The sequence below is a fragment of the Quercus robur genome, chromosome 6 (genome assembly GCF_932294415.1).
Source record: "Quercus robur chromosome 6, dhQueRobu3.1, whole genome shotgun sequence".
Lineage (NCBI taxonomy): Eukaryota > Viridiplantae > Streptophyta > Magnoliopsida > Fagales > Fagaceae > Quercus > Quercus robur.
The window spans coordinates 22,552,111-22,567,503 of NC_065539.1; the positions used below are offsets into that span (position 1 = coordinate 22,552,111).

The window sequence follows — 15,393 nt, forward strand, 5'->3', positions numbered from 1 at the left end:
TATCAAATGGCTTCCATGGGAATGTGAATGCATGCCTAGTTCCTTTTATCAGCCTTTGACCAATGAAAAAATAAACTTGCTTTCATGATTAACGAGGGAGATATTCAAGTTGTTGATGGATTTTATAGTTTAATTATGTTTGTTAATTTTTATGTCACAGTTTTCCAATTTAATAATGAATCCAGAAGCAACCTTAGATCTTTTACCAGAATTTGAAGTTTGGGAAGGTCAGATGTTAATTTATACAATGAGTTTAAGAACATAATATTTTTCACTACTGTTAACATGGCTTTATTGTAATTGGTGCATAATAAAAATAGTGTCAACGACGATTCTAAATGAAAGTGATATTGTTTTGAACAAAACAAGCTATGTCAGCATGAAAAAAAGGGAAATGCCAGTTTGTTTGTGCAACTATTACAGCTGCAGATCAACTATGTAGAATCCACCCCATGATAGGGTGTTAATTGGTCTGAACCATACAATTGCAACAGCAGATCGATAAGATTGTCAACTAAATTGTCGGCTATCGTGTACCAGCTAAAGTCCAAAGTCAAGAATGTGTTTTGAAGAAAAAACTTTTGCAATAGTACATGAAGAATGAAATAAATTGATAAAGGAGCAACTTTAAGGATGGACAGTTTGCATTATGAGCACCATAAGTTCTAACTTTTAAGTAATATCAATAAAAGTCAAAATTGACAGGCACTTAGGGTTCGTTAAAGACCTTATGCAATCAAGAAATTCAACCCCTTGAGTTAAAGTTAGGCTCTACCTCACCTAATATTTGAGTTTCAAGAACTGTGAATGATTGACTACTATATATAACACTATCTGCAGCTGACCTAAATTAAAAGGCGTCGCTTTTTTTGAAAATTTTATTTTGTTGCTCATATTAGACTGTTGAGAACAGTTCTTAATTAAATTGGGGTATCTGGTTAGTTGATACTCCTTGTGTGCTGAAGTGGTTAATTTCAATATGCTCAAGGTCTCATAATCAAACAATTGTATGACAAACCTGTAAAATTTGATGATTAATTACCATCGTTTTGACAATTAAATCAATCTAAAACCATTGCTCCATTTTGATGCTAAAATATGATCAGAGCTTTTGGGAGGAGATGGGAGGACAAGAAAAGTTAAAAACACTAGTTTGGAGTTAATTATATCACTTCTATAATGTTAATAAAAACAAGACGTACACCTAATAAATAATATGACATAATTTCAAAAATTAGGGGAAAAGTAAACTGTTGTATAAGATAACTTCTTATTATTATTTTAGAATATCATGTTAGTTGTACTCTGATTAGATAATAATTTTTTTAGATTGAAAATTAATGAGACTAGGCATGGCTGCTCCTCTATACAAAGACCTAGTTTTCATAGATACACACAATTTGCATTAACCGGAAACTAAAAGCCTCTTAGCTGAAAATCTCTCAAAGGAAGCCTTCCTTATTGTTTGCTTCCAGCTAAAGAATCTCATTTAACTGATACGAAATAAATGGTCAAAGACTCGAGAAAATGAGTATCAAAAGTGTTTAAAATTAAATTAATTAAAAACTCTGTATATGATGAGCAACCAATATAATCAATTAACTATTATAACTTTTGATTATCTTGTTGGTTTAGCATGCATGCACTCAAGTTTAGGGAATTGCAGCTTCTTATCAAGAAAAATGGTTAGGTTGATAGCTCCATTTTACAGGAAATAACAAATATGGGAGCATCACGTAAACTAAGGGCTATTATGAAGTAGACCATTTTCTCTGCTTGTGTAACCTATAGTGACATTTCTTTGACATTGACTCTATGAGACATGAAGGATTTCCCATTTGTGATTTATAGCTCCACATTTATAGGTTTTTAGGGTCTACAAGTTCCTGGATTAATCATCACCCTTCTCAATAATTAACATTTTACCACAATAGACTCAAAGCTTTGCAAGACTTAGATATAGTGTTCCTCCACAAAAAGGTCTCAAGTAGCATAGGCAATGAATTTTTTAAGTCATAAAAAAAAGGGAAACAATCTTATCATGTACGAGTGGTTTTTGTTTGACTTAGCAATCCTTATCAATACTAATAATAATAATAATAAATAAATAACTATGATTGTTGTTTATCTTGCTATAGATCAATGATAGAAAATCATGTTTAAAATAGTCAACCTTATGAAAATTAGTTCATCAAAATAAATAAGTGGGAACTCCACAAAGATACAATAATGGATCATAAGAATATCTTGAATTTTAGTGAACATAAAAAATTAGGTGAAAATATAATTTTGATCCCTAAATTAATTATGTCTTCTATTAATTTCAATTTAGTCATTAAGATTTTAATTAATAAAGTGTTTGTGTGTTATTTTTCCCTTACCTAGCCATCATAGTATCTGAATAATAATTACTTTTTTGAGAGACTTTTTTGTACACGTGTCCTATTATGATCTTAGTGTTTTACATGGATTAAGTATAAACTTAACCATGTATTTATAAGCTCCTGGGTACCTTTCCATTGTAAGCTGGTTTTCAAATGTGAATTATATCCATAGGTTCCTAACATGTCCTTATAATATTGACATGGTACAGTAGACCATATTCTTGTGTCATAAAATCAAAACACATAAAAACAAGTGAATTTAATATTTTATAAAATAATAACTTAATTGAAAAATAGGAGTCCCTAATGTGCTTATCTTTTTTTCTCCATATATTTTAATTTTGTAAAACCAACATATATGTGACCTAACATGTCATATTTTATGCGTGTATGTGAAATTAGCAAGTATCATTCACATAGTAATGGTTTTAAAAGGTAGGATAAAAAATAATTGTCTAATTAATAGCACCTTGAACTGTAAGCCTAGAAGTCAAGCTTCCCTTTTTTCTAATTAGGGTGGTTTTTAAAATTTAAGGGATTAAATTGAGACCTTTATAGTTCAAGGATAAAATTGAAAAAAAAAAATTCACTAAATAGGAAAAAATTGAAACCTAAAACATAGTTTAGGTATCAAACCCATATTTTGAACCCTTTTTTTTTACAAAATATTTTGAACCTTTTTTTAATTATGTAAACACATGACCAAAAATATGGAGGGGACTTTGGCTTGGTCAAAAGAAAGGGAGACTTGATTATTAAAGAGTGGGGGGGGGGGGGGGGGGGTGAGTATGCAAATAGAGTAGTAGCTAGACTTGAGGTTTTTGTTGTTTAAATTGTCAATATTGCTAATCAAAACCTATAGCTTTATATATCTATATATATATATATATATATATAAAGCTTTGGTTAAGTTCTCTTTCATGGGAGATTTGGATAATACTATCGACACAAAACTCTTTCCTAAACAACACATATGGTTTCTTTATGGTAATGTCGCACTCTCCAGCTATATAAGGCCTGATTTCATCATGTATATGGGCATTTCAAATTCGCTGCTTCTTCTTCTTCATTTTTTCCCCAACTAAATCATATTTTCAAGACTAATGAAAGATCTACAAAGGGTTACTTGGGGGGCCATCAATACAAGCATTAAAGCGGCACCTTATATCAAAGAAGACATAATAAAGATTCAAAAAGAAATTGGGGGGCCATGGCACCCAATTGCCACCCCGAAGCTAGCTAGATAGGCCCCTACTAGTAGAAGCATTTGAGTGAAAATTTTAGTGTTTTCATACTTTTTTTCATTAGAAAGGTGACGCTAATGTGCATTAGGAAGGTTCCTCAATATAAGATAAAATAAATAAGTCAAACATTTCAAACCTTGCCCCAGTCAAAAAGAGGAGGAAAAAAAAGTTTTAAATTTAAGATTTTCATATGACGGGTTCCAATTAATTCAACAGATAAATTATTTTGATCTTAAATAAGAGACCTTTTATTGAATCTCATTTACACAAGATCTTAGATTGGTGTTTTAATATGATGATTGTCGATAAAGGACAATTCTCGTGAAGAAAATATTATAGGTGATATATGTGTGTGTGTCATATTTTTTTTTAAACTGCACACTTGGTCTCATTCATTGTGCTTGACTTATTCACATCGGGGCCATTGTCCCGGCAGATGAAAATATTAAACCTCGTTAACCACTCACTAGAGGTGATTAAAGCACTACAAAAATTCTTAGTTTAATTTTGTAGGGATGAGATATAATGCTTAGTTTTTAAGCCAAAACTTAATCAGGAGATATCTTTGATCTGGTATTTCTAGTCAAACAAAATCTATTGCAAGAATATCAATCTTGGGTGAGGTAATGATTTGTAACTTCATGAGGTTATAAAAGGGTTGGAGGGACTAGGGTCTATGATATGGATGGGAGTTGCGAAACAAGTTTAGTTGTACGTAAATTTATCAAAATAAACATTTGGCTCATAAAATATTGGGCTATAGGAGTAAGTCATCAAACTAAAACATTAGATTTTACCCCTAATTATCAAATCTGGTTTGTGAATCAGAAACATTGTCTACACAATGTAATTCTTTTAAAAAAGGGCAGTATTTACGACAAAAGCACTCAAGAAATCAAAGAAGTTGCTTAAATGTATTTTATTCTCTCTCTCTCTCACACACAGACATATATATATATATATATGTTCTTTTTATCTTAATTATGTACTCTAGTTCCACTTTTCCATATGAAAAAAAGGTGTGATTATAAACATTTGGCTCATAAAATATTGGGCTATAGGAGTAAGTCATCAAACTAAAACATTAGATTTTACCCCTAATATCAAATCTGGTTTGTGAATCAGAAACATTGTCTACACAATGTAATTCATTTAAAAAAAGGGTAGTATTTACGACAAAAGCACTCAAGAAATCAAAGAAGTTGCTTAAATGTATTTTATTCTCTCTCTCTCATACACACATACATATATGTTCTTTTTATCTTAATTATGAACTCTAGTTCCACTTTTCCATATGAAAAAAAGGTGTGATTATTGATAAACAAATATTAAGAAATATGTTTTGTGCTTAGAAAAAAATCAATAATTTATTAGAAGTTTAGGAAAATAACCCTTGTTCCAAGGGTTAAAAACTTTGATAGGCTTTTCTTCCCGGAAAACAATAATAATTTTTTTCACATCAAACCCTACAAGTATTTGTTTATTTCTATAGTTCCTTCTCTAATTCTTTGTCTCTATCTGTAAACTTTAATTAGCTAGCTAAATCATGTTTAGTCTATTTGCAATTCAGGGACAAAGCAGGCCCACTAAGCAGATGATCCTTGGTGCAATCACGTGATCATTTTTGTACACAACATTACATAACAATGTTGATGGCCTTATCTGAAAATGATTGTAGCCCCACCTGTGTTGGGTTTTCTCCTTCCATTCATTAATGCATTGTTTGTTGGATGATTAACTACTGAACCAGATTGATTAAATTCTTTAATAAACAATATAATTATATCAAAGAATACAAAGCAAATTGTGGCCGCACAACATTGCATATCTTCTCTGGATAGGTCATGTATGTATAACACTGCCTTACTAGATTCATAACGCATACATTTGCCAGGTTATGCTAGGAGGGAAAATTGCCATGTGATTGTCAGTACTGGGTTATGAATACTGCTTTGGTTAGGCTAGAGAATAGGTATTTAGTGAGGCCCACTGATTTGGTATGCCAAGCAAGCTGTTCCCAAGTCCTTATTTCTCAAATCATCTAAACATGAGAAGAGACATAAAGCAAGAGAATATATACAGACTTCATGACTAACTAAACTTATAGCTAGGTATCAGCCTCAATTCTAGCATTTGATGTTCTTTACTACTAAAAAAATACAAAGGCAATGTTATGCTCTAATTTGGGTCCGAGTTATACCCAGTGTACAAATCTCCTACTTCTATGGAATTTAGAATTAATAGATGATCGGTAGGCGATCTCACCTCTATTATCTTTAGAGAGTCTGATTCTAGGATGTTCTAATGTTGGTCACATAAAGTAAAAACATTTAGTCAATTCTTACTCTATTCAAATTTGAAATTTGGGTTTAGAAGTATATACTAAATTAATCATAATCTGTACTATGAACCTAAGCCAGTTAATGAAAGCATGATCATATTAATATAAAGCCACTTGAGTCTTGATGGAAGAAACATGACCAAACCCTGAACCCCACCCCAATCCTAGCTAAATGACATGAGAGTTAATTCTAAGGAGTGCTTTTTAGCCCCAATCATCTACTAATACAAGAAAAAGGAAATAAAAAACAAAATAAGCACCTTTCAATGGGAGACAAAGTCAGAGCCCTCTAACTGGTTGATATACACACAACCCTTGTATTTCTTGTCTTTGATTGAAACCTGTTTTTTAAACACCTTGCTATCCTTTTCTTGCTATTTCATGCTAGACAAAAGGAGACATTGATGTGAAATTTGTTAGACCATATTAGTCACGTACAAATTCCCAATACGCAACTCGTCCAAGAGTGTCTAGGTAATTATAAGTACTAGTTTTTGTCTATATAAGAGAGTAAAATGAAGAAGCTCTAAGCATAGAGATAAATTGAATTGTTCAACAAAAAAAGAGAGAGATTCTAAGATGGCTGCAGTACCATGCAAACGCCTTATTCTTGTGGCCTTCATCATTCTTTGCCTTTTCTCTACCACAACTAGAGGTAACTAATTTCTTCTCCATAACCTACATGACTATATTTCAACAACAATGAAACTAAAATACATGGTTCTTAATTTTTTTTTGTGGGTTTTTTGCTTCTTAATTTGATAGCAGCACGCAATTTGCGAGTGGTAAGTAAAGGATCCCAGATGAGCCATGATGGTCCATCATCACCTAAAGAAGAGAGGATTCCGGAAGTTGATGTTGATTACACTCCAGCAAGAAGGAAGCCTCCAATACATAACTAAAATGCAAATTTTGTTAAACAAGCAGTGGTTTAGTTATTAATGTTCCTAGTATAGCTAGTTTGAGCGCATATGTAGCTTGATATATATATTGCAGAAATGTGATTGGGGAAGAAAAAAATTGGTCATGTAAAAATGTAAGCGGGAAATAGATCTGGTACTACATATATATTATCTTTGGATCTTTTGCAAACTAGGGTTATGGAAAGTTTTATATAGAAAAGCTGACTGTAACATGCTGCACAGATGTGTTAGTTTGTATAAGGGTTTATCAATAACTAAGTGGATGTATAATATAATTATCTTATAATTGTTTCTTTTTGAACAAGAAACAGCACAAATTAAAATTTCAAAGCTTCTTTTAAAACCCTAGAAACAAGAGAACCAAACACTAATTCCTCAACCTATCATAAACCTATTGCAAACTGCAATATATAAGCAATCTACATTGAAGGAATCTCTAAACAAGTAATCAAGCTTTCTGCAAAACTTACTACACAGCCAATAGGATGGATGCATCTTTGCAAAGGACTCAAGCCAAACACCATAACAGTAGTCATAAGGCTAGAAATTAAATTCCTTCTAGCAGTCTGTTATATAGTAAAATTAAATATATATATATATATATATATTATTTCCATTTTTTTATTATTTGAAAACCAGGTTGCTTTCAGTGCTTTCACATGAATATGAATGCATCCCTAACTAGAGTGACAAGATATATATATCAAGTAAGATTATTTTTTAGATATTCTTCCTATGTTTAGGACTATTTAAATAGAATTTTGTAAATTGACTTCGGTTATTAAATGATATCCCTTTAAAATATGATTGAAGATTTTAGAAATTTTTTAATTTTCTATTCCTTAGCTTTGAAAAGCTTGTCTCTTTTCTTACCTTATTTGGAAATTCAGCTCATAACAATGCTATATATGCACAGTTACTTATATGGAAGCTTATCATATGAAATTTTGTCGGGTAATGCATATTATTTTAATTATATGTGTCTGTGATGGTGAAACTGAGTAATGAAAATGATCACAGCAAAGTCACAAACCAAACACCTTGGTTTCAGTTTCTCGGAAAAAAAAAAAAAAAAAAAACCTTGGTTTCGATTCCAAAATATTTCTATTAACAAAACAAGAAAATCAACTTTGATTCTCTGAAAACTTTCTTCAGCCTGTTTTAGATATAACTTACTTACCTACCTAAAACAAAGTTTGTTTTAAAAATATTCAATCCTTTTTCTAACGTCATCAAGAAACTTCTTGACTTCGATATATCTTCCAAATAAAATGCTGTGTCAACATAATTTTATGCGTGTGTACACTCTGATTTTTTCATGCAGTAGCACATTGATGCTGCTTTGATCATATTCAGCATTTCAAGATGTTGTGCACTACGATACAATAATTTTCTGCTAGTTTCTAATTATAATCATGTGAATTGTAACAAAACGGTTTCACAGTCACATTAATCGTTAGTCTTTGTTTCACCTGATGTGCTAAGATAATTGCAAGCTGGGTTGGTTTAATGGGTCACCTAACCTGGCTGGTCACTAATGAAAAGGGTCTATAAATGATGGAATAGATGGAGTTAATCTTAATTAGGTTCAAGTTTTTTTATGCCACAGATGGTTTTGTATAAAAACTATACATATGATATGATTTTTACTGTAAACATACTTGTTTAGGTATTCGATTATCAAAGGTTAAAATGAGTTTGGACAAAGACAATTAAAAGCGAAATGGTGTCAGGTTGTGTTTAACTGGAGAGCATCAAATCCAAATTAAGATTCAAATCAAGTTTTAGACACTACTGGGTTCACTCATCGTCATCCCTAGATGCTGAAATTCAGTCAATGTCTCTGAAATGAAAAATGTGGCTAGAGAAATAGCAAAAAGCTTATATATTTAAGAAACTCCTTGACTTCATCTCTGCCTGTTTTTTCTGGGCAGCAAAAATAAAATGGAGCAGTATTTGGGCCTGTAAAAAACTGATCGCTTTTACACTTTCATGTATTCTCAGACAGAAGTGGCTATTCAATAAATTGAATTTTGACGCCACTGACCAATCTGAAACACAGCTTCCTGGGAACACCTGGTCACTCCGGTTCAAAGGTAGATTATAATAAGAGCGGTGGGATATGGCATCAATTCAACAGCAACAAGTCTAGGGACAACTTTTCTCACCACTCCTACATGTGATTAGTGTATAATAGAGCAGACTCAAGTGAAAGTGATACTGCTCTAGTCACAACAAGTCACGTAAGCTATTGTTACATCCCTAGCATTATTCAAACATACTTTAGGGGCGTGGGGGAACAAAACGAGCAATTAAGACCTACTGGATACAGTGTGACTTATGAATCAAGAAAAAATTTATGGGTTTGAAGGTAAGTTTTCTTTTGTCAAAAACATTATAGCACACTTGTAACATGGCATCCAAAGGGTACAGTGGATCAAATGTACAACTTACACTACAAAAAAAAAAGAAAATATTTAGGGTACTGCTTTATACTCCTTGTGCTAAGAAGGATGTACCAGCAGCAACAATAAATAATAACAAGGCTTTATACTCGTTCTTCCAGTTAGGAATCTTCTACTTTTTTATTCTCTCTTTTTTGTATGGAATTTTCTACTTGAACCTTCAACTTTCCAGGCCTCTCCAAGTTGCAAATGCCTCATGGCACAACCTCTGGTAGATTGAAGGGCCTTCTATGGACTCGTTATCAAAGCAGCAGCACTTGGCCTTTCTGATATAAAATGAAAGTTTCACAACAAATAGATATAGTGTGTAATTTTTCAGCCTTAGTCAATTTTCTCATAGAAGAGCAAGCTAGCCTCTGCATCAAGAACATCTTTTTCTGAGACCCTATGCACTTCAGAATCTGAAATACAAAACCAACTCATGGAAGCAGGCTCAAATTGCTCATCAGGAACTTCTTTATATGAATCAGCTCTCACACTTCTGTAAACAGTATAATGCCCACTACCAGCTTTTCCAAAGTGCTCCACAACAGAAACAAGTCGGTATAAACAACTTTCTGGGGGGACAGTCACCTGCACCAATACATGTGCTTTAAAAAGGACTGGACCTTGAAGGGTTTTTTTCTTTTTGGACAAGTACTGAACTTGATAGGTTGAAATTCATCAATCGAAAGCAAAAATATGCCACCAATGTCTACCATTGGTTTAACAGGTTTTGGAATGCCAAGTAAATTGTTGTCAATTGCACAAAAATAACTCTAGAAGATTCTATATTAAGCCCATACATACCAGTATTAGCAAACCTCAACCTACCTTGTCATCATCACATTGCATATGCATGATTGCAGACATGGATTTTGAGCATCCTTCAGTTTGGGCCATATTGGATTCTCCCTTAACAGCATGTAATTTTACCATGCGTTCAGATTCATCTGAAGAAAATTCATTTGAATGTACATCCTCTCCCATCAGCCCATAGATGTAATTCAGTTTTCTTGTATCAAATTGCATATTGAAATGATTGGAAAGAGGTTTTGGTTTCTCATATTGTAGCTTCACTTGCTTTCTTTGCAAATTTTCTCCCCAGCTATTTATTCCAACCCCCCTTGTAATAAAAGGTAGCAGGTCTACGTTCAATGGAAAAGAAATATGGCCCTACAATCATCAGCAAGAAGTTTTAATTTCTTTGCAAGGAACATTTCTGTGCTACTTATTCAAAAGTGTAGTGAAAAAGAAATAGAGAGAAAAAAGATTCAGAAAATATTAAGGGATCAAGTATAACAAAAGAAAGGAAATTCAATTACCTGAAGTTTGACTGGCTCTCCAAACATATTTATTGATACACGTTTTAGATGAATGCATAGAATCTGCAAGTATAAGATCATATTGACGAGTGTGCTAAAGTTCAAATACTAAAAGCAAAACCCATTTTTATAGATAATAACTTGGGTGTAGTACCCAAAATTGAAAAGAAAAAAATTATGGGGATAGAATTTAGGCTTTTCTAGAGATATGGATTCAGCCTTTTGGTGTACTTTAATGCAGGGTTTCATGGATTAGGACCATTAGGTTATGCCTGGTTCCAACAGAATCTTTTCTCTCTCTATTTCTTTTTTCCTTTTATTAATTGTCATAAGGAAGTTCCAGCTGCTATTTTATTTTTTTTTAATGTCTAAAAAGAGGTCCATCCTCACCCTGGTTTTCAAAGTCCTCCCCTCCCTTATAGATCTTGCAAAGTAGTCTACCCATGCACATGTTAGCAGGCAGACACATTGCTCAATCTGTGTGGAGCAAGGATTTTATCTAAAGAATGTATGAAAATCCAGTCCGTGATAGGTGTAATGACTTCCAGCCAGACTGATCCTACAGTCTCATAGCAACCACCTAAACAGTAAGCCACTCCCAGTTTTTGTTCCACCTCTACAATATCTTTCCATGTCAAGTTGACAGATGAGAAGTGTCTTAGGTTACATTACTAAAAAAAGGGATCAGAATGCGTACCTTTGGACAACGAGCAAGACTTAGTTGCTTTAGCGTATATGAAAACTTATTTGACCATGGTAGTGTTTTAAGACGGAGAAGTCTTCGGCAGTCACAGGTTTCTTGCTCACTACATCTCCTAAGTTTTTCAATCTCCATCTGAAAAAAAAATGCGCAAAAACCACAAAGTTAAACATAAATAGAGGTCAATTGCTTCAAGTTAAAAAGTCAAAAAAATTTCAAGATCCACACTTGGACCAACATAAAGAAGCCACTTCATTTCTTGCATGAGGTAAAACAGACCTGAAAGTTAAACTTTTATGATTGGGGTATAAATAGACTGCTCACATTGATTACCTCATTTGCCTCTACTGAGGACAAATACTTTATTCCAGCAATATGCCAACAGTTGCTGCAGTGGTAATTTTCAACGTGCTCGGCAACAATGAACTGCTTCAGGCAATCCTCCAAAGTACATCCAACCATCTAGTGTTTCATGGAAACAAGAAAAGTGAAAGAACAGTCATAAAAAGTAGCACCACCATTGTAGAAAAAAATGACCAGGAGGATAGAAATCCAAGTAATGGGCTTAAACATACACAATGTTAAATAGTAAAATCTTCACTTAACATACAATGGTGGAACCATTATCGAGCACCGGTGACAGAGGCAAGCTATGAAAAGATTCAAAACTCATTGAGATCTGCAAAATCAGTAAAGAAAAATAAACAACACAGACACAAAGGGACAACTGACAATTTGGCAAATGAGAAGAGAGAAAAAGGAGAGAGGAGATGTACAAGACTAAAATAGTTGCTTGGAAAGTTTATGTGCAAAAAAAAAAAGAATGCTATTGTAAGAAATTTGCTCCTATTAGCTCTCCCAAACCAAAGACAAACCTAACTGGTTGAATTAAGGAACAAATTAAGTAAAATTCAAGATGGATGGGATAGTGAAAATGCATCGCATAGTTCTATTTCATGAACACACAAATGACAAAACAATAAACAGAGTTATATAATTTGGATGCATACCAAACATAGCTTATGCATGCAAAACTGAGACAGACATGTGAATCAAATAAGCCTTTAAAAATTAAAGCATTTCAATTAGAGTTGTTCTTTGTGAAGGCCACATGAACCTGAGATGAACAGCTTTGACAAGTTAAGATGCTACCAAGGATTCCATCAAATGGTCCAAGGAAGTGCTTCTGCCATCTTTCCTGCTCACTCCGATCCTCCCTCTTTGGAATGAGAATCCTACAACTAGAAGCAAAAACATCAACTAAAGAACATTGATTTGGAAGATAACAATCTGAAAACTCCTCTCTTAAAGAGGACAAAAGATGAAGGAACGCTTCTGCTGCATCCTACACGGACATGAAATTGAAAATTAGGCTCTGGATCATAAAGAGCTCAAGCTGTTAAAGCATTCAAAGGGAACCACCGCACCTGCTGGGCAGTCAGATTAAAATTTGGAATGTGATGAGACATAGCTAGCATTAGTCTCCGTGGACTCAATACCACTCTTCCCCCACCAACTTCACATAACTCTGCAGATATGGACCGTTCACTAGTTAGATTAGACCCACCAAGTAAATTTTGTTCACAGAACTGTACAACTTTCATTAACAAATCATAAGTCTGGAACTGATAGATTCATCCCTGAAAATTTTCAGAAACAGTTGCAAAAATTACGAAAACAAAGTTGGGAGAGAAGAAAATATAATTGTTGTCGTCATAAAGTGGCAACTGTCCAGGTTAATGTAATCCAGGAAATCCAAGATAACTAGGAACCTTTTAATCAGTAGATTTTTATATTCTTTTAAAGAATCAAAATGCAGTAATGCTGGGTACATTTTAATCAAAAAGCTAAAAAATTTAAAAGTTCAATGTAATTTGATGCATAAATTGCAGAGTTTCACTGTAAAGGCAATTCAACTAAAATTTATTTAATTGGGAACACAAATTGCAAACGACTAAATTGCTTTATGTTCATTAAACAAAGCGGTACAACATAAGATTGAAGTACATGCCAATCTTTACCTAATGAACACTTTAAACACAATTCAAATAATACACAATATCTTAAATTTACCTTCTAATAAAGCAGCCAAAGCAGCTGTAAGCGGCAAGTTTGCAACCTGTTCCTCATCCATGGATAATTCACATTCCTCTATAACCTTTTGAAGAAAAGGTTGAAAGTATAAACAGCTAGCCAGAGCCTGACAAATTCTCCAAATTTTAGTTACCGAACAAGAAGAAGATATCTCCATTTTAGGTCCTCAAATAGATAAAAGTAAAATTATATTCAGTTTGGTTACTAAGAAAGAAAAAAATTAACTATAAATTCCCATTTTTTTATAACCAAATTAGAAGTCCAATTACAATAAGTATCTCTTCCTTTTTTTCCCCTTTTTCCCCCCAAACAGAAATTAAAAGTACAGCTCTTTAGGTGTTGCACCTTAAGTTCCTCAATTGAATTCAGTTGAAATTAGTCATGTGATTGCATTAACTAATAAACTACAAAGTTAAATTTAATAATCCTTGGAAAAGATAACATTGTTTTTGCTGCATTGGTCAATACAACCATCTAGTTTATTTCAATTGGTGAACCTAAGGTACTGTATAACAGTCTCTCTTTTTTTTTTTGCCCAAACAAAAGAAACACATTAACTCGAAAGTAATCATACCTGTAAAATTACATTGAGAAAACAATTATTACCAAGATTTCGCAACCCTGGTACCAACCAATTCTTCTCTGAACCACTGGATCTCTCAGAAAACCAAGGTAAGCTGGTCAAGTTGCCAACTTTACCATCTCTTATAGCCAAAACCAAACCAACAACACCCAAAAGACCAGCCAAGTGAAACCCAGAAGCTGAAACCCAGTTCATATGAGACAAAGTCCTAAACCCATGTCTGAGATTACTTAGTATTGTCTTTAGGCTTATGCCTCCTTCAATTTTCATTCTATTTGAACCAATATGTCAGTATATTTGTATTTCAATCTGTAACAAAATGTATAAACACAAAGAATCAGAGAGCACACCAACAACAAAAAAAAAAAAAAAAAAAAAACTTAAAAAGAGTTGCAATTTAAGAATGAGAAATACAGAACTTTAAGTTTACAAAGTCAAATAAAAATAAAAATAAAAACACAGAATTACAAATCCAAAAAAAAAAAAAAAAAAAACCCAGATAAGTAATCTAATAGAATGAGTAGAAGAGTACTTAGTTCATGGATTCTTTTGCAAAACCCTCGGAAGATTTTTCCGTACAAGCTGGCACTCTCTCTCTGCGCGCAGATTGATCACGTGCATTTCACATGCATTTCTTGGAATGTCAAAGAATGTTGCTGAAATTTGGGCCTGTTGGGCCCAAAAATTTTTGGCCCAGTAATTTTTTACTCAACCAAACGAGGGGGGAAAATTGAGACCATGTAAATAAAAGGTAAAAATTTTTATTTTTATTTTTTTTTTTTTGGTAAACGGCGATTCATTAAAAAAACTAGGACAAAACAAAAGGGGCAGGGCATAACCTATCTATATACACCTCATTGAGGTCATCCTCAAACACATCAATCATGTCCAAAGGCGGACTATCAAAAAAGGAAAAATCAGAAGATTGACTGAAACCCAATCTAGCTAAACTATCAGCGCAACGATTAGTTTGGCGGAAACAATGCCTAATACAAGTCTGCTACATGTGGGAGATCAACGATCTGCAATCATCCAAAATGGGGGAGATAATGTTGTTCGCATAGCTAGAGTTTTCCAGAACAGTCACAATGGATGCAGCATCTACTTCAATGACAATGCCTGAACTATTAATGTTTCTACACATCAAAAGCCCTTCCCTCAGCCCCCAAAGTTCAGCTGCAAAGCTGTTTGTGGCGCCAATTCTCTTGCTAAAACCTCTAATCCACTGTCCCTCAGCATCTCTGATGACTCCTCCACAACAAGCTAACCCACTACTCCCATCCACCGAACCGTCTGTGTTAAGCTTGATCCAACCTACAGGCGGCTTCTCCAAGGTAAAATATTATTACACACTT

General features: G+C 33.5%; 1 protein-coding gene across 4 annotated transcripts; it reads right to left on the bottom strand.

The window, feature by feature from the left end:
• Positions 1 to 9,226: 9,226 nt before the first annotated feature.
• Positions 9,227 to 14,683, bottom strand: LOC126733286 (ubiquitin carboxyl-terminal hydrolase 27). Of its 4 annotated transcripts, none has more exons than XM_050436518.1 (11): positions 14,571 to 14,683; positions 14,030 to 14,347; positions 13,435 to 13,561; positions 12,789 to 12,889; positions 12,479 to 12,706; positions 11,972 to 12,040; positions 11,695 to 11,823; positions 11,359 to 11,496; positions 10,662 to 10,724; positions 10,171 to 10,512; positions 9,227 to 9,930 (listed from the first exon to the last, which is right to left on the bottom strand). In XM_050436518.1, exons 2-11 carry the CDS (start codon positions 14,306 to 14,308, stop codon positions 9,679 to 9,681), a joined length of 1,728 nt encoding a protein of 575 aa, XP_050292475.1. In that variant the 5' UTR covers positions 14,309 to 14,347; positions 14,571 to 14,683; the 3' UTR covers positions 9,227 to 9,678. The 4 variants fall into 4 exon arrangements, with proteins under 4 accessions (XP_050292475.1, XP_050292474.1, XP_050292477.1 ...); XM_050436517.1 differs by having other exon boundaries at positions 11,686 to 11,823; XM_050436520.1 differs by lacking the exon at positions 14,030 to 14,347 and having other exon boundaries at positions 11,686 to 11,823; positions 14,571 to 14,659.
• Positions 14,684 to 15,393: the final 710 nt, after the last annotated feature.